Here is a 19,192-nt window from a genome sequence, read left to right as displayed (position 1 = left end):
CATGGTTATGATGTTCCAATAATATTCTGAGTGTTACTCTGAGTGTCCAGGAGAGTCAGAACAAGAGAACAGTCAGTGCATGGAGATGTCCAGATGATGAGATGTGAAAATGTGGGCCTCAGAAAGAGGGAAATGGATACAGAGCCACAGTGATTGAAAGACAGCGATGAGCACATGAGAGAAGCAGAAGGGCAGTTGGATGATAAAAAGAGAAAAAGAGAGAGAAACAAGAACACCCGATGATGACCAAGTGAGAAGAGTTGTAGATACGAGACACAACAACCATAAAAGATCACTGAAAAGAAAGCTATGCCACATAGTAAAAACCAAAGAGAAGACACTAAAAGAGAAGAAGATTCTAGTCATTCCCAAAACCCTGCATTGACAAAGTAACAACATCTCTAACTTCTGTATAAGTTTCCATTAGTGCACTGTCCTCCCATATTGCTTGTAATATTGGACTGATCATTAAATATCTTGCAAATCCCTACGCGTAACCTAACAGTTAGACAATGGTGACAGCATTCTATGGCAGTCATTATGAAAATGCCTGGCTGTCAGACACTCTCTCTGTAGAGTAAGACTAAGATGCTGAATGAGAGAAACAGCCATTTGATGGATGGTGATATGGAGAAAGTGAGCAGGGATTGCACAGTGAGAGAGAGAGAGAGAAAGAGAGAGTGGTGGAGGTGGAGTATTTGGGGCACTCCTAAGTCTGTGGAACAGAAAGCTTCCTGCCTCGTGTGTTGGTCTCTGATCCCAGGGCCAGAAATAGCAGTGGGAGCCTGGCCAGCGGAAACCGTTATTAAGTCATTCAAATGCGCTCTCTTTTCCCCTGCTACTTCTCTCTTCATATTAGAGAAAATCAGGAGCAGCTGGGGCCACGGCCATGCCGTGTGTGCATATGTGTGTGTGTGTGTGTGTGTGTGTGTGTGTGTGTGTGTGTGTGTGTTGTAGCAAGTTTGTTTTGGTGTTTATGCAAGAGTTTTGTGTGTGTGTGTGTGTGAATCCTCTGCATACATGCGTGCAGTTTTTGAGGAAGTTTGGGTTTTGAAGAAGTTTATGTTTGGAGTGTGTGTCTAAGCTCTGCTGTCTGATTTGATTCATGTATGCGTTGGTAGCAGAGTTTGCACTCTGAATAAGATCATTTAGGTGTGTGGGACTGAGGGGTGTGGTTATGTTTGAAAGAGCTTTGACGCAGATTTTTAATTTGGTTTTGTTTTTTTTGTTTTGTGAGTTATGATTATGTTGCGTATGTGTTCTAAAATTATTCTTAAGAGAGACTGATTTGCATTTTATGGTAATTAGATATGTGTAAGTTAATACGACCGCTAGTGAGGCAGATTGTAAGATAACATCCCCACTTGTGAAAAGCACCTTGCAATAAGGTATTCTTCAGGAAAGTAAAACCAACCAGGTGAAATCAGATATTATTCTAGGTCATTGCCTGAGAGGTTTATCCAAGAATCAAGTATTTGACTCATTTCTGAAGTAATCACTGTTTCCGAGAGATTACCCTTTTTGGCTTCAGAACACAGGGACTAGTAAGCTGTGTGTGTGTGTGTATGTGCTCGCCCACGTACTCTCACACTTGCGTTATGCTGTGTGCGTGTGTGTGTGTGTGTGTGTGTGTGTGTGTGTGTGTGTGTGTGCGTGCGCATGCACGCGAGTGTGTGTGTTTGTGTGTGTGTGTGTCTGCACTCGTGTGTGGGAGTCCAGTAAAAAGTTGAATGAGCCGACGCAGCCGGATGCTGAAATTCCGCCTGAAGCCACCCACCCAGCCATGTGTGACTCCTGCCCCAGATCAGAGCTCTGGACCTCGGGAGAGGAGGCAGGAAAGGAGGGGGCTTCTGGGGCTCTGGGGGGAGACTAGAGGAGCCTTTGGCAGCGGGCCTTAACCGGCACCGGAGAGAGAGAGCTGGCCGCAGTTGAAACGGGCCCGCGTCTCTGGCCGCCGCGTGTAATTTGCTTCCTCTCTGATCGTTCTCTCTCCTCCCCTCTGTCTGGAAGTCTGCAGGCGACAGGGAGTGTTTATTAGACCGTGGGGAGAGAGCCCTCCAACCCCTCCGCTCCCAGTCCGTCTCCTCCTCTCCTCCTCTCCTCCTCTCCATCCCCATCCCGTAGTCTCTCTCTCTCTTCCTTATTCTTTGACTGCGTTTTTATTGTTTTTAAGAGGATTTCTTCTTCATTTTCACTGTTTTTTTTTTCTTTTTCTTTTTCTCTTTCTTTGTCTAGCAGTCTCATACACACTCGTATCTGTGTTAACACATCTTAGCACACACAGTACTTAGCTACTGCAAGTCCAGGTGTTTAGCGTGTAGTGTTATGTTGGAGATCTCAGCACCAGGTGTACATCAAAAGAACTTCAAACACAGTCTATAGTCCAGAGTCATTAAACTGCATCGCCTTTGTTACAGCCACACGTGGTGGAGTAGTCTGACACACTGGTGGAAAAGGGAATGCATATGTACATGGGTGTGTGTGTGTGTGTGTGTGTGTGTGTGTGTGTGTGGTGTGTATGAATCTGTATTATGTCATTACTGAAATAATGACCATAGTGGGGTATTTTTTTCAGACTCCAGACAGATGCAGACCTCTCCCTCATGGTCTTATGAGCAGTCCTATCCTTACCTGAGTCAAATCTCCACGCCGACCGTTCACCCGACAACACCAATCTCACCCAGTCGCAACCCTATCCACTGTAAGGCTTTCCCCAGCTATCTACAAACATTCACATACTTTCTGCGTTCTTCTGTAAACAATCAGTATCTGCATGCACGGGCGTGAATGTTTATTTACTGTGCTTTTGTTAAGTTAGTCAACACAGAATTTGTTGTTGCTGTTGTTGTTATTGTTGTTGTAATAGTAGTAGTATTCAGCAACAACAACTTCAACAACAATAATAATGATAATGTTTATTTATATTTGCACAGGTGAGTTAGTTTTCACATTATGACTTCCTTCCATTGTATGTTTTTTGGAAGCAGTAGTTACAGTAAAGCTGAGTGTGGGAGTTGTGAAGTATTGATACGGTATATCTGAACGGTTTATCTGCTGCCCCCTGCAGGTCCTGACCTGACATTCACGGACCCACGCATGGGTTTGGAACGGCCCTTCTCTTCTCTGCCCTCCCTGCCCGACGGTCGCTTCTCCGACCCTCGCATGCACTACCCCACCGGCGCCTTCACCTACACGCCCACGCCCGTCACCAACGCCATCGGCATCGGCATGTCCCCCATGACTGCCCCCACAGGCCGTTACCACACCTACCTTCCGCCTCCCTACCCCACCGGCTCCTCCCAAGGCCAGGGTGGACCCTTCCAGGCCGGCTCCCCTCCCTACCACCTCTATTATAGCACTGCTGCCGGATCGTACCAATTCTCCATGATGGCGGGGGGGGCTGGCGGGGGTGAGCGTTCACCTCCCCGCATCCTCCCCCCTTGTACGAATGCCTCCACGGGCTCCACTCTGCTCCACCCCTCGCTGCCCAATCAGAGCGAGGGAGTGGTGGAGGCTGAGGGAAGCCACAGTAGCTCCCCCACTAACATGTCTGCTGAAGCTGTGTGGCGACCCTACTGAGTTCAGTGGACCGTCCGGTGGCCTGGCGGCGTGCTGACCAATGGGAGCTGTGCAGCTGATTTTCTATTGGAGGAGAGGACTCAATCAGAACTTTGTCAGAACGATGCACAGGCTAGAGACTGTGACTTTACACAGCAGAGCATGTGACTCACCTTTTGTTTTTGTTTTTTAAATAGCTGTGGATAGTTTGTCTATTATTATTATTAATTATTATTAATTATTAATATTATTATTATTATTGCAATGGTAATAGTAATTGTTCATTTGAACACCCTGACACACAAACAGCAGACTCAGACACAGCCTTTTGTATTCAGATTGTAAACAGATGTTGTTGTCGAATTTAAAAGATGCCATTTTATAAAATCAGTTTACACAGTCCACCATGGTACACCTAGCTCATCCTCAAACCTATTTAAGAAAAGACTTTAAAAAAAAAATGAAGAAAAGAAAAAGCAAACAGCAAGGCCAAATTCCATGCTTATTGTGGATAGTTGGCTATTTTGAATGGGATGACAAAGCATTGCACATTTACAGTTGTAGTGGCTACTGTGTGTAGCTCCAGCTTGCAGTGTGTTTCTCTGCTTGGACAGGATCATTTCTGTTTTTCCATAACTCAGAATTGTTAAGGTTTGTACTGGGACAGAGGAAACGGACCTTTTGCCAAGAATTATATTCACTCAAGAGTTTCAACAGACACTGGTTCACAATTCAAGGTTTATGTGTGTCTATCTGGTCATGGCTTTTCATGCTCTCTCTGTCTCTCTCCATCTCTGGCACGTCCTCAGTGTAACCATGAATAATACGAATATTTTCAGTCAGTGTCTGCTCACATCCAGTAATGGTTTGTTGGATGTGGATGGAAAAGGTCTGACAGGAAACCTCTGTGTAAATAGCCTCTTGGTTGTAAATTACTCACTGATGACATCACTGGATCATGATCGTTTGATGTCATCAGCTGCCTATTACACAACACTGTCTTTGACTTCCACACTTCACGAAAAAAAAAAAAAAAAAAGACTTGCAGAAACGAAGCTTTAAATGTTTTTTTTCTCCAATTCTGCTTTATTTTATGGATATAAAACATTTTTGTGAAAAACAGTAAAAGAAGTGTTTTTTTTCAGTGTCTTAAGTTATTGTGTTATCTTTATTTTGAAGTCACAAGTAGCACATGCAGTAATTTTGTATAATGCACTTATGCAAAACCTAGATAATTTGAAAAACATCACTGAGCTTCCCACAATAGCCTTAATATAGCTCATGATGTAGTATTCAGCCATTATGTTCTTGGCCCTTTGTGTAGCTCTACTATCAGCTCTACTCATATTCATTCTCAAATCTGTTTCACCCAGCAGTTTAACAGAAGGGATTGTGTCAAAGCTCTCAAATTAGATCATACAGTATAGCAGAATATTCTATTTTCTCTCTCTCTCTCTCGCTCTCTCTCTCTCTCATTTTCCCTCTCTCATATCACTGTGCCTCTCACTTTCAGTGTCATCTTGTGCTGATGGGACAAGAACTGCTTAGCTACTGAACATGTGCCAGCTATTGACACCCCCTCCCACGGCCTAGGCCCCTGTGTGCTATTCCTGACCCAGGAAGAATTTACACAGACAGGCAGACAAGCCCTGACCTGCCCTGTGCCAGTCAACACTGCCCTACAGCCAAACATACAGTTTTCATTCTCTTCTCTCTCTCTCTCTCCCTCTCTCTCTTTCTCTCTCTCTCTCTCTCTCTCTCACACACAAACACACACACAAGCACACACAGGACCACAGGAGAAGGAAGACTACTATAACTGTATAAAGGCAGCTCTGTCCCAACACTCAGTATAAAGGGACTGAAGGACCGAAACTCTAATCCTGCTCTAGGAGTCAAGCCAAGCTCCATAAAACCAAATCATCTTTATAAAAAGAGCTCAGGGTGTGAGAGCAGCAGCATGACACCACCACCCATCCCCAAACACACACACACACACACACACACTTGTCTCTCTCTCTCTCTCTCTCTCTCTCTCTCTCTCTCTCTCTCTCTCTCTCTCTCTCTGGTGTGTGCGTGTGTGTGTGTGTGTGTGTACTTGGTACATTGTAATTAGAAAGAAGTCCTCTTCTAGGCCTACTTTTGTTAATAACTGCTGTTTAATACTGTTGTTTTTAAGCAGCAGTTAGTACCCTGAGCAAGAATGATTTGTTCACAGTGCATTCCATATATTAAGAGAGGTGTAGAAAGCATCTTGTTTTAAGGAAGATCTGGTGAATAACAAATCAAAAATAACACAAAATTACATTTATATTAATACACGGTATTCGTATATGTTTTATCACACCAATTAATCCGTTATGCAAATGGCAATCAGTGTCATTTCAGTTGATACTACAGACTACACTGAAATTTTAAAAAGCAAGTTAAATTAATGAAATAACTGGGGGAGGATTTGCTTGAGTTTTTAAGATATACATGCATTTATTTTATAATACAGGCCATTAAGAAATATACCACTTCCATCTCCCATTTTTCATATTTTAAAAGATAAAGACTTGTATAGCATGAAGGTCTCGCACACATCAATTACAGACCATCCATCAAACAGAGGGTTCATTTTGTCATCGTCTTTGACCGTAAAATAATCAATATTAGAGCTGCTAACGTCTCAAAGCTGTGTCAGCTCAGCTAGGAGATTTCACCCAGTGATTAATCGCAAACGTTTATTATAATCAGCAGGAAATTAACCGTGAAGAGAGTCGGCGCCCTCGCATTAATCTCATCGCTGACATATTGAAGGAAGAGGAGATGGCCGAGCAAAGGGGCGCCAGTATATTAACATATCATATACGGATATTAATCGTATTTTACATATGATTTGCATAAAATAACATTGCCTATATGTTCTAAACACTTGAATTAAAAAGACTGATTAAATAGGTTTTCAAATGAGCCATTGGGCTGTTTTAACCTTTATTTTCTTGTAACCACTTTAAAAGATATAGTCTTGTTAACTTGACCCCCCTTCAGTACGGAACTGTGACTTATATAACTTATTATTGCCCAGAAGATGGCGACAAAGCATCATTTATTCAAAGAGAAATACATGCTTTACTGAACATCTCAAACAGATACCTGACTACCGAACAGGTACCTGAGGTTACATAACTCAGTTGTAATAGCTTCAAGAAAGTTGAAATTTCCGTTACAGACTCTGAAAAAAAAAATGCTTGGAGAACTCTGTTCACGATGACAACTCAAGGATAACAGAAATCATTTTAAAGTAACTTTTATTTTTTTTTAAAAGGGATGTCTTACAAATACTGTGCTCTTTTTCATGACACGTCAATATATCATATGTGTTTTTATGTAAAAGCTCAAAACACTTTTGCCCGAGTGCGCATGTCATTCTACAGTCTCTGTAGACGCGACACTCTGACGTCATGTGGTTCGCGCGCAAAATTTGTAATGCTCGCAGGAGAGGAAACAAAACACTGAGCTTACCCAGTGTTGTATTTTAGCACAAGAAGGCTATTCTGTCATCTGAATTCTTTTTTTTTTTAAACTTATTCCGAAGTGATCTTCTTAAAAATGTCGGAGCAGGCTGGTTACTCTCCGAGTTTTAAAAGGCCGTCTGAAATTCTTCGAATGCGGCGGAAAAGAGCACGGAGTGAAGGAGTTGCTTCGAGCGCCCAAAGCGCTGTTTCAAACCCTGGTTTATCGATAGCAGGAGTTAGGCCGTTCTCTCCTGGACCTCTGTCCAGCGCCCAGGGAAAAATCACCGGAGGAGTAAAGCGTAGAAATCCTTTCGCGAACATTGAGAATACTTTCAACAGCCCTAAGAAGAGAGTTATATCGTGTTCTGATGCAGATGCAGACGCACTGGTATATAAAAGATCTGTCGTTTCTGTTGAATGCAAGGGAGAAAATGTGACAGAACAGTGTGTTAACAGCGTTCCAGCACTGTCATTTAGTGAGCAGCTCCTCGATGCCGTGAGACAAAGCAAAGACGTGCCAAAGGTAAAGATGTTTTTAGCCTTGCCTCTCTTATAAACAATTTACTTGCACCCGAACTTCTCTGTATGGCACTTCCCATTGTATTCCTAAGTACTAGCTAACGGCTAAGCCAACAACAAGATGTTAACTAAATACATAGTTAGGGCCTTTTGTGGTGTTTTGAGCAGGTATATTTTTTCTGCAACAAATGATCAAGTGCTGTTGCAGAATTATTTCTGTACCTATTGTAACCGAGTTAGGTTTAGCTAGTACAGTATGACAGTATAATAACTTGTGTCTCTTTAACTCACTCAGCCACAGAAAGCTTCCGTTTCAGAGGACGATTCTTTGTTTGAGGAAGACTCATTCGAAGATAGAAAGTCCACTCCGATTTTGAAGGTGTGTATTTAAGTGCAAGTTTAGGTGTAATACTCAACATTCTTATTTTTGCAGCTGTTACGGGAGGCTTAATTAATTATTAATTATTTACAGATGCACATATTGTAATCTACAACTATTTGCAAAAATATTTCACAAAGAGGCACACTTTGCCTTAATCAACATTCTTTGTTCAATTTTTCAACCATTGTGAAATATCTCATAACTTTCTGTAGAGTCCTCAGGCCCAGACTGTAAGTGATGAAGCCTCTGTGGGAATTTGTAGTGAGTACCCGGCTGACTGGAGCCTGAAGACCAGACTTCTCTTCACTTCTCCCCAGTCTTTCTCCTGGGCTGAACATCCAAGAGCACAGGAGGAGGCCCAGGGGCTGAGTCAGCACTGCAGGGCACAGCATGCCAGCATCCCTCAGAACATACAGGTAATGATGGGCATCGTGGGTGGTTTACACACACACACACGAAACAAACAGTGGACAACTCCGACAATAGGGTTTGAGTATGTTTTTACAGTCTAGTTACAGAGTGTTTTTATGATTTGAAATGAACAGATGTTTGCTATTGCTGCGTAATTATTCGTTTTATTTGATTATTATTGGATTTAGATTATTTGTGTTATTGAAAAGTAACAGCTGCAGAGCGTGTTTGTTTGCTGCTGTTGCCATGGATTTTCACACAAGATCGTGGGCCCAGGGTTCTAAGTGATGCTTAATGCCTTTAAAAAAAACACAAAATCATAAAAAAATGGAGCTGACTCAACTTTGAAAGATGGAACTGCTTCTTCTCATCACAATGTTTCTTTACATGTTGTAACCAAGAACGAATCCTTTCAAGAGAACACACGCATTACATTATGAAAATGTGTTTATTCCATGGTGTCTGTGTGCGGTCCAGGACCCTCGGGGCTGTACGGAACTTCGCTATGGTTTTCAGCAATGTCTTCAGTACTGGCAACACCCATCCCTTCCCTGGCTGCCACTTTTCCCCAGGATTGGAGCAGAGCGCAAGTTCTCTGGAAAGGCCACACCCTGGGCCCAGGACTCTGCCTTACAGCAAAGTCTGATGAGTGAATGGTGAGTAATCTTGGTGCATACTGTGTGAGGAATTGAGTGTTTGGTTACAGTTTGCTAGTGTTATCTGTACGAGTCTATATATTTAGGAGTTTTAAACATATGCTGAATAAGAGAGAGTTAGAGAGTTCAGTGGATAATCTTGAGTTATTGAGATATAACAGTGCGTTTGAGGTGTTTAAAACTTTTATTGTCATGACTTAAAGAGCTTGCATAGATTAGTTAAGGTGGTCTCTAAACAACAGGAAATAGTATTGAGGGCACCTCTTGACTGGTTTGTATTCCTTTCTCACAGGTCGTCGAGTCTTACATCTCTGTACAGTCTGGTGAAGGCTAGACTCTGTCCTTATTTCTACATATGCTCCTACCAGTTCACCGTGCTGTTCCGTGCTGCTGGCCTAAGTGGAACCACGGGCATCACTGCTCTGCTCTCCCCAACCACCAGGGGGCTCCGCGAGGCCATGAAAGCAGATGGTAAGGGCGCCTGACAAATCCCATTTTACCTGAACGACTTGGCAGGATTCAGTCTTTATCTAGACCGCACTCACAGTTTCATAGCTGCATGTAACCGCAATATGGCCTGTCGTCCAGAGCTCACGGAGGACCATGTTTTTTGCCGGCTTTTCTTCCAGTATGATTGTGAGACCCCTGACTGTGAAAATTTTAATATTTTCTTGCGTTTTACCTGCTAACATCTGTGACAACAAATATGTCTAAATGTCTCCTAGCACCAAGATACATACATACATTTTTAACAAGTCTTTTTAGTTGCCTCAATCCTTTACCCAATTCAACGCATCAGATAGATCCTCTAGTGTCTCCAGATAGTTTGTATTCTCACTCTCATTTCATAATGGGTAAAACAACGTGCAGTGGTTCAGCCCGACGGAACCCTCCGGCAGCTGAGCGCTCTCAGAACAAAGGTGTGCGGTGGCAGCGGCCTAACGCAGGAGCTTCACTGACTGTACGGACTCAGCCACATGTCCGAACTGGGTCTCGTACTATAGCTCTAAGCGTGGGATGACGCTCCATGGGGCCACTCTCAGAGGAGTGAAACAAACCATGACCATAACTGCGTTGTGTTTGTCCATGCCTGTGTGTGCAGGGATAGAGTTCACGCTCCCCCTGCTGGAGGAGAAGAAGAAGAGCAAGGAGAGTAGCTCCTCACAGCTCAATGAGGATTCACAGCAGACAGAGGGAGAGGAGGAGCGCACTGCTGTGTGAGTCATAGCCACACGGAAACAGATATCGCATGACTAGAATTATTTACCATTACATGCAATGAAACATACACATGCTCCATGCATAAAGGTTCAGGTGTGTAGAATATATGAAATGTGATATTGATTTTTTTTCTCTCTCTTTCTTCTCAACTGCAGCTCTGGCGAGAATAGTGACAAGGAGGATGATTGTGATAATGATGATGATGATGATGATGATGAGGAGGACGGTGGGTTTTCCTGGTTGAAGGAGATGGGGGTCCAAGACAAGATAAAAAAGCCAGATGCACTTTCCATCAAACTGTATCCTTAAGTTTGAGAAGTGATCTGTGTGTTTATATTTGTGTGTGTATACGTGTGTGTGTGTGTATACCAGGGAGAAAGCACTGTAAACCATGCACACATGTAAACCATGTGTTACCCAGTGGTGTATATGCACAAAAGCTCTTATATCTTCAAAGTTTAAGGCATCGTATTGTGCGGTTCTATGTTTATTTATACTGGTCATCTTATGCGGTTTTTTAGTTTATGCGTTCCCCAGACAACCCCATCATCTTACTTAATATGTATTTGGTCTAAACTTTGTAAAGCCCTCTTAGTTGAGCTAGTACAACAGTGCTGTCTCCTATCCAGTGCCTTTCTAGTTACACGGCAGAGCATTAGCCAAGGTAACACGTGTTCCTTTGAATACAAGGGCCGTCTTCCTTAACCCACCTCTTCCCAGCCGTAAAGAACACAGTGAGGTTCGTCTGGACCACCGACCCGAATCTGTGGTCTTAGTTGAAGGTTCCAACACTTTCACTCTCCTCAACTTTCTCATTAACTGTAAGAGCCTGGTGGCAGCGGCAGGATGCCAAGCAGGTCTGCCCCCCACTCTCCTGGCGCCAACCGCCTTCAGAGGGGCCACCCTGCAAACACTCAAGGTGAGACATGTATGGCGGCGCTTGCAAAGTTTGCAAGTGTTGATTGAATTTACCTGTTTTGTTTTGGGTGTAATCTGTCTTAATTTATGGTCTGTAAGTGACATATCAGACAGCCTCCAAAGCCACAAGAATTCACTGTAGTTCACTTTAGTTCACCTGAATGTTGTACATACATTTCTTAACTTAAAACCAAAAAGGTTCTTTATTTTCTGTTTCATTTCAATAAACACAGAACATGAAATTTCATTTTGCTTTATGGCAGTAATAGGGCTGAACGATTAATCGATTTCAAATTGAAATCACGATTTGAAACAGTGCGATTAGCGAATCGCAAAATGCTGTGATGTATGATATAGGCCTACCTTACACAGCGTGTCTGACCTAGGGTTTAACCTGTCGTGTCAATGGTTTTACAAATTTATGCCATCCTCCTTGTGTGACAGTCATGCTCACCAATCAGAAGTGCCGTGCTCCTCGTGTACAAGTCATGCTCACCAATCAGAAGTGACCCAAGGCGACTGTGTATACGCCCACCAGCAAAAAACACATGAAACCCAAGGAAAACGTTACATTAGTGGTGTGGAAAAATGGTCTCCGCTTGAGCCAATGATTTATTTTATTTTATTTTATTTTTTTAATTATTATTTCTGTGTTTATTTAACTTTCTGTGTTTATTTAACTTAACAAAGTCTCAGGTTTTGAGATAATTGTTCTAAGTTCTATGCCAGTTAAGTAAGGGATAATGTACAGTGAGCTGGTCATTATTGCGAGATAAAGCCTGACAAGGTGATTCGCGTCGGGGTCTTACATCACCCTCTCGGGGTTTATTTCGCAATAATGACCGTTGGCTTATTACTCCTCTGCTTACTAAAGAAATCAATAATTAGACACAAAAATAATAATCTGACTAATAAAAAATAGCCCGTTAGTGTTCAGAGCTGTGTCCGTAGCAATGGTCTGGTATTCAGAAATAGCAGACCATAGAATGCCGTAATTGACCAATCAGAATCGAGCATTCAACAAAGCCACGTAATAAAAAAAATTTAATAAATACATGTTGGAAGCCATATCTTTAAGTTTTCCTCCTTGCATTAGAATATACTGGAGTAAATATTTTGATGGTATCTCAGGTGGTAATGCTCCATCTCATGTTTTAAATCTATTACACAGTGAATATTGAACTGAGGCTTGACTTTAAAAAATTATATCACAAATAAAATCGAATTGCAATATCCGTCAGAAAAATCTCAATTAGATATCTTCCCCAAATCGTTCAGCCCTAGGCCGTAACATATTCCTGTCAGAATCTCTTATCTGTTTGTTTTGACAATAGACGTGTCTTGTATCTCTCTTTTCATTCACTGCATTTGTGTGTGTGTGTGTGTGTGTGTGTGTGTGTGTGTGTGTGTGTGTGTGTGACTGCAGGCACGCTGTGTGAATGTGAAGACCCAGGTGAGGACTGGTTACCAGGATGTATGCAGTCTGGAGGTGACAGGTCCCATCATGCCTCATGCTGTTCACAGCCTCACGCAACTCCTCAGGCCTTCACAGAGAGGCAGTTTCTCGGTGGGCCTGTACACTCACGAACCGACGGCTGTTCTCAACGTCCCTGTGTGCAAAATCTCCGATCCCAGACCACAGGTCAGTTCAGTGATTTGTCTAAACACACACGCACACACACACACACACACGGACAAAGACAAATACATATGAGACCAGCTCCTCCAGAACAGTTCTCACCACCTCGTTATGATTCATCAAACCAAAGAGGCTTTTTAGCAGCTATGGTACGCACATACGCTTAGTGATTTATGTAGAGGTGTGTTTTGCTCTGTTTTCCCATATTAATGCTTTTATTTCCCCCCCGCTCTTCCTCTGCAGGATGCAGTGGTGGAGGACTTGAGCAGGTGCGGTCTTCAGCAGAGCACAGTAAAGCAGCTTTCAGAGCTGAGCACACTGGGCAAGTCTGCCCTGAGACAGCTACACATGAGGGACTACTCCTACACCTGGAGGACATGATGGCCCTTCTCACGCAACCATAAACACATACCCTACCTCACCTTACCTTACCTCCCACGGGAAAATCCACGGCTCCGAAGTTTCCTCGAGACTGGAATGAACTGAAACACGTTTGTCTCTATGGGCATGCCATCCATCAGCACGAAAAAATCTTTTCGCGAAATGAGATGTCCTCTAATCAGCGTGTTCTAAAAAAACCTTCCACACTTAGCCTGCCAGCGCAGGCACTCATGTTGTCTGAGAGAGTATTGTGTGTATTCTGAGCGTTTGCGGTCTTGGTGTTTACTGAAGTCTGACGTACCGCACACATCTTCAACTTAAAAATGTATCTTTCTGCCACAGAAGACTGCTTTCCCATCCAGTCTCTGCCAACAGGCTGGCACTTCAGCATGCGCTGTAAGCTCGTCTCAAGTCGGGACTTTTTTCAACAGATGGACAAGGGTGTTCTCGCATCTCTCGTCTGACTGCCAAAATGTATCGGTGACAGTGACTTGAAAAGTGCACGTTGACACCCACGGGTGTTAAAAATGGCGTAAATGTGACTCTGAACGTGCTCTGAATTCTGGTTTGCGTGGCCTTATCTCTCCTTTAAAAAAGGCTATCACAGGAGTTATAGGTTTAGACTTTTATCCTCCTTTCCAACAATAAACTAAAGCGTGTATCATGCCAGGATGTTTAGCCACTGCTATGACTAGACGTATTGCTATTGTATTTTGTGCGGATCAGAATTGACTGCTCTGGATTAACACTTAAATCCAGTGGTGCAACAGATGTTTTTTAATTAATTGTATGAACTAGCGTAACATATCAAAATAGAGAGGGACTTGCCTTGACAGGGAGTTTAAAAGGACTGTTTAGAAACAGCATAAAATGTGGAGTGATATTTTAAATAATATTGTGGTCTTGTGATTTTACTTGTGTGCATGGTGTTGTATTTAATTAAACAGGCTGCTGTTTTTAAGTTTGTTTGTTTTTATTTTTATTTTATCTCAGCACAGTAACTTTGAAGCATGATTATTACTTGCATTTGGTAATATACAGTCCGACATTATCAAAAGCTTGTCAGCTGAATCTCACCGAATCGTTTTCCTGAGGCAAGCAATTCCTGAAATACAGTAGTCAGGATAGTTTAACGATAGCGTAATGTTGCCATCATGCAACTTGACTGACAATAGCTCTGTGTACTCTTGACATGCATAAGGTCAAGGAAAAATGTTTAGTTACTTCATGAATGCCGATCCGTATTTAGACTGCAAGAGTTATTGAGTCTTCCTGAACTGAGACTGCTGCTGTTGAGGCCCGCGTGCTGTGGAGTAGAGTAGTTTCTGCTCCATGTGGACCAACGTCTTAAATTTCCCTCACGCCAATCTGCATAACTATATATTAATAATACGAAGTGGGGAGCCGTGTAAGTGCAGCCATAGATGTAAACTAAGTAGATTATTGATCAAACCGTGTTCACCTGTACCTATCCATTACGAAGCACAATCTATATGTACGCCCCAAATATTTTCGTGGTCATATGTGCATTCGGAGAAAATAACATGTGAAGGGTACTGGTGTATATGTAACTTTTACATCTGCGATTGTTTCCTCAGCGTACAGTCAAGCGGTAGTCAAGTTATATATGTGCACGCTGTGCTCGTTGCCAAATATGACTGCATGGCCACATGTGATACACATACTACCATTGCAGCCAACTAAGCATTTATCGCTGCTCTAGGGTAACTTAATTGTAATTTAATGCAATCCATTGAAACGCGAGAACTACCGAACCTCTGTGAATGACATCTAAAAAAAGACAGTATTTGAGCATCGGAAGCCTATGCAACGCGTCGCGGTTCTTATGTTGATTCGTTTATCTCAGCGCGATAACGTGCAATTCGGTAAGTACACCTTTGGTTACCGATATATTGTGACATGCACGGTAAACTATACGGGGACCCTGCGCAGTCGTTTCCCCTTATGCAAGCAAAGTTCCCTGCGCTTGGATATGCTGAGATCAGCCTGGCATATTTGTAATGAGAGCGCGTCTCGCAAATTTTCCGATATTCTCTATGAATATTTCATTCTCAAATATTTTCAACGAAAAGGTTAAGAATAGAAGTATGATTCAGGGTGTGATAACTTCACTGTTTTCGTAGTTCTTGCTTAGCATTTTATGCTTAACGGTACTTTCGCGCTTTTATGGGCGTTGTAAAAATTTTAAACTCCTAAGGGGTACTACTGTAATTTGGTTATCATAAATACACGGGGTGGTTTCACGTCATAAAGATTTAACAATTGAACGACTGTTATCACAAAATACTCGTTTAATTTTCAGTTTGGAATTTTTTAGTAACATTCTATAGAGCACATTTACAATGAATATACGATTTTGTTTTTTTTAAAATATGTATGTAACAGTGCATGCCAATGACCGTTTAATTTTTGATAAATAGTGAAGTAGTAAATAACAAGTACAGGCACGTGCTGGAAGTCATTGTGCATGATGCTATGCACAAATTCTTTGTAGTCTTTATAAACTCAATAAGTGTCATGAATTGGTTATGCTTTACAGGACTACGTAGCCACTGATATGCGCACACACACACATTTGAAGAGACAGATCATCCTCTTCAGTACTTTAAAGAGGTAAGTTGTGATGTATGTGTTTGGGATCACGGGCTTCGGTCGGAAGCATGTTTTGATCCAGACAGCTGTTTGACACTTTGGCCAAAGGGTTGGGCATCTTGTAGTAGTTTCATATTACAAATCAGCTGATTACGTCCATTAAGCTTCTCCTGTTCCTTCGGTGCATGGCTTCAGGTGCACAGCATGTCCTGCGTACTGCTCTGTGGCCCCCATCCCACTGCTGACACCAGTGTGATGAAATATGGATTTATATGTAACCCTGGTCACACCCGTCAGAGATATACCTCATGCTCCATAAAAAAAAGAGAAAAAAATAATATATGAATATTGTCATCCAGTCGCTCTGCCAAGAATAGCATCTGTTTCACTATTTTTTTTTTTTTTTTCAGATTGTCATTAAGAAGCCTTGTGAAAAATGAGGATTCACATAGTGATTCTACATTCAATCTTAACAGGTAATTGCCACAATCAAGTGAATTAAAGATTTTGCTCTTTTTAAGTAGATATTCAAATCCTTCCAAACTACTGTACATGTGCCAGTAGATAGATACTGACCATCACATGACTTCTCACCCACCGTGTGTGAATTTAAGCAATGTGTTGTCTTAAAATCATTTAATGTGCTTTTCTCCCCATTCTCTCTTTCTCTTCTACCCACCGTGCATCTGTTTCACATCCATCTTGATTCCAGTATGCCTTGCAGCATATGTTGAAATTTATCAGGCTTCTGTGGACTTTGGTGGAAATGTGACGCTGAACTGCAATGGTACAGACTACTTAGACACTCCTTTTGACCAAATCCACGTGCACTGGGAAGCTTTGGGCAAGGACGTGGCCACATACCAGGGTGGAAATATAACAATCGGTCGAGGATTCGAAGACCGTGTCAGTTTCTTATCCACAGAGGAGATCGCGCAGGGGGATTTTTCTCTTGTTCTTTACAATGCGATAATAACTGACACTGACCTGTATGAATGTATGTGGGAGGCGAAGAGGACAGTTGCAGCTGTGGACCTTAACGTCTTGGGTGAGGTTTGAAAACCGGTTAAAAAAAAAAGAAAACTCTTTAATTCACTCCTCACCTGTTATTCTGACACACCAAGAAATTTAAATTGCCACTGCAATACATGTAGTTGCTCTTACTGTGTTACTGAAATCTGTATTAAATGTGACTCACGTCATCACAGCCAAATTGTATGGTTTTAGCTGTTTTTGTTTTTCTGCTCTCTCTCACTCTCTCACTTCCCCTTTCTCTTTTTCTCTCTATCTTCTCTCTGCCATACACACTTTAAAAGCCCCATCACCTTCTCAGGATATGGTTGCGCAAGAAGGAGAGACAGTTGTTCTACCCTGCTATGCTGGTATCCCTAAAGTTCTTCCTTTTGAGAAACTGTACATTCAGTGGCTCCAAGACGACGAGGAGTTTCTCTCTCTCCGTGCTGGAAAGGTCCATACTACTGGAGATTACAATTTGAGTCGGACGTTTACATACATGAATGACATTAGCCTTGGCTACCTTCACGTTACCATAGACGATGTGCGCCATTCAGACCAAGGCATCTACCAATGCCGCTACAAGACCGTTAATTCCCAGGCTCTGAGTGATGGGGTGCCAGAGACTGTTTCGCTCACTGTTTTAGGTACGAAGAGCCAAAGGCCTCTTGTATTTTGTGTGCTGTACTTCAGACAGTACCAGTTTTACCATATGTCCTTATATTGTTGGTGAAGTCAACATTATTGCTAAGATCCAAGCAAGCAAATTCTTGGAGGAAAAGCACAAACCAAAAGTTGTTTTTTTTTTCCCCCAAGAATGTTGTGCATCTCTGATGGAAACAGCAAATGATATCAGTCAATATGCTTTTTGAGCTCCCTAAGGAATCACTAAATGTAAATTTGTAAACTGATTTGGCTGTTGAAATGTCATTTTTAACTGCGCTCTCTACGTTGTCATTGTCTGTAGGACCTACAGGCGAATCTGACACTGAGATCAGGACCCCTGAAAGTAGCACTGCTACAAGAGATTTTCTTCAAGGTACTAAAATTATTCTGCATAACTTTGTGTTTTCTACCCTTCTCCCTTCATATTTTTATCTTTTATGCTGGCTAAATAACACATTAACAGATCTCTTCCTTGATGCAAAATTGGTTCGTTACTTCAATAGAGCTTTGAAATACATACGTGCATTACGTTTGTTTTATGATTTCAGGAGAATCATCATCAGAACTGCCACTTCCATTAGAGGCCCTCACAGAGCCAGTGGTGGTGGCATCAACTCCAGAGACATTTAATGGTAAGCAGTCTCATAGACATATTTCTATAGGATCAACCATTGTTAAGGATTAACTGAAAATAAGACATTAAACTCACCATACCATGACCATAAAGAAGAACAAACAATTGCAAAAAACAATGTCAGCAATATCCTTACTCGGATAACATTTTTCTATATTTCTGTGGATGGGTGGGACTATTACCTTGTAAACTTTGTAAACCTTTTAAAAAAAAAGTTTTTTTGTTTGTTTTTCTGGGTTTTTTTTGTTCAGATGAAGTGGATGTTGAAGATAATGTACCTTGGATCCGTATTGGAATCATTGCAAGTGTTCTTGTTGTGACTGTAGGAGTGCTGTTCATTTTAATGCTGCTTGGAAAACTCTGATGTACCAAATTTCAAAATGAGGAAATTCGTTATATGTTTCCAGTGATTAACCTCCAATTCATAATACTTATTACAAACACAGTAATTGACCGTCACAGGAAGCTAGTGAGGAAGCTAGCAGTGTTTCAAGATGCAAGTGACAACATCTGCCAGTTGTTAAGATGCACACAGTTCTAATCAGCCCTTCACAAAGCACATCTTCATTCAGTAAATATATACAAAACAAGCAAATATAAAGATATAAACTGCAAATATAAAGCAAATATAAACTAAGCCACCAGCACCTGTTGCAATGAGACCATGTCTTTTTTGGGTTCCATACAGGAAATGCCATTTAATTATATGCTGACTTCCCATCAGGTCAACTGATTACCATTTTTTACAGCATTAAGAATGGGTGATCATTAGAATTACAGCACAGGTAGATCCTAATTCTGGTGTTATATTTATTCAGTTTGAAGATCGTGTTTATAATGGTAAAATCTCAGCCAAGTCATTTAATGGCATTTTTCTAAATTTGTGTAATATGCTGGATCAATCAGTATTGTCTGATTATGTGTTAGAAAAACTGACAAGTTTTCTGTTATTAGTGTTGAATCAAACCATGAGAAATGTGGATCAACGATTATTGCGTGAACTACTGTAAACTCTTGATTGATGTCAGTGGTCCTCATTCCATTCCTCATGGAACCCCTGCCATGCACTATTAACTAATC

At 41.8% G+C, this 19,192-nt stretch overlaps 2 protein-coding genes across 2 annotated transcripts in view; both read left to right on the top strand.

Annotated features, from left to right (window-relative positions):
- runx1 (RUNX family transcription factor 1) overlaps positions 1 to 3,685 on the top strand; it is an 18,219-nt gene extending 14,534 nt beyond the window's left edge. Inside the window, exons 6-7 of the mRNA XM_030779710.1 lie at positions 2,576 to 2,701; positions 3,068 to 3,685. Coding sequence (XP_030635570.1) covers positions 2,576 to 2,701; positions 3,068 to 3,579 — 638 coding nt within the window. The 3' untranslated portion in view covers positions 3,580 to 3,685. The remainder of the gene's footprint in view (positions 1 to 2,575; positions 2,702 to 3,067) is intronic.
- Positions 3,686 to 7,152: 3,467 nt separating this feature from the next.
- Positions 7,153 to 13,185, top strand: donson (DNA replication fork stabilization factor DONSON). Its single transcript, XM_030780931.1, has 10 exons — positions 7,153 to 7,581; positions 7,879 to 7,956; positions 8,172 to 8,375; positions 8,848 to 9,026; positions 9,319 to 9,497; positions 10,129 to 10,241; positions 10,428 to 10,546; positions 10,968 to 11,166; positions 12,592 to 12,807; positions 13,048 to 13,185. Exons 1-10 carry the CDS (start codon positions 7,153 to 7,155, stop codon positions 13,183 to 13,185), a joined length of 1,854 nt encoding a protein of 617 aa, XP_030636791.1.
- Positions 13,186 to 19,192: the final 6,007 nt, after the last annotated feature.

This window comes from Chanos chanos, chromosome 7 (assembly GCF_902362185.1).
Source record: "Chanos chanos chromosome 7, fChaCha1.1, whole genome shotgun sequence".
NCBI lineage: Eukaryota > Metazoa > Chordata > Actinopteri > Gonorynchiformes > Chanidae > Chanos > Chanos chanos.
The sequence above is the reverse complement of the archived record's forward strand: the minus strand, read 5'-3'. Positions and strand labels throughout refer to the sequence as shown.

Bases quoted from the DNA above. Each gene is read 5' to 3' on its own strand.
- donson (XM_030780931.1), top strand. From the start codon at position 7,153: ATGTCGGAGCAGGCTGGTTACTCTCCGAGTTTTAAAAGGCCGTCTGAA. The intron at 9,498-10,128 runs GTAAGGGCGCCT...CTGTGTGTGCAG, and splicing joins CGAGGCCATGAAAGCAGATG to GGATAGAGTTCACGCTCCCC. The intron at 11,167-12,591 runs GTGAGACATGTA...GTGTGACTGCAG, and splicing joins CCACCCTGCAAACACTCAAG to GCACGCTGTGTGAATGTGAA.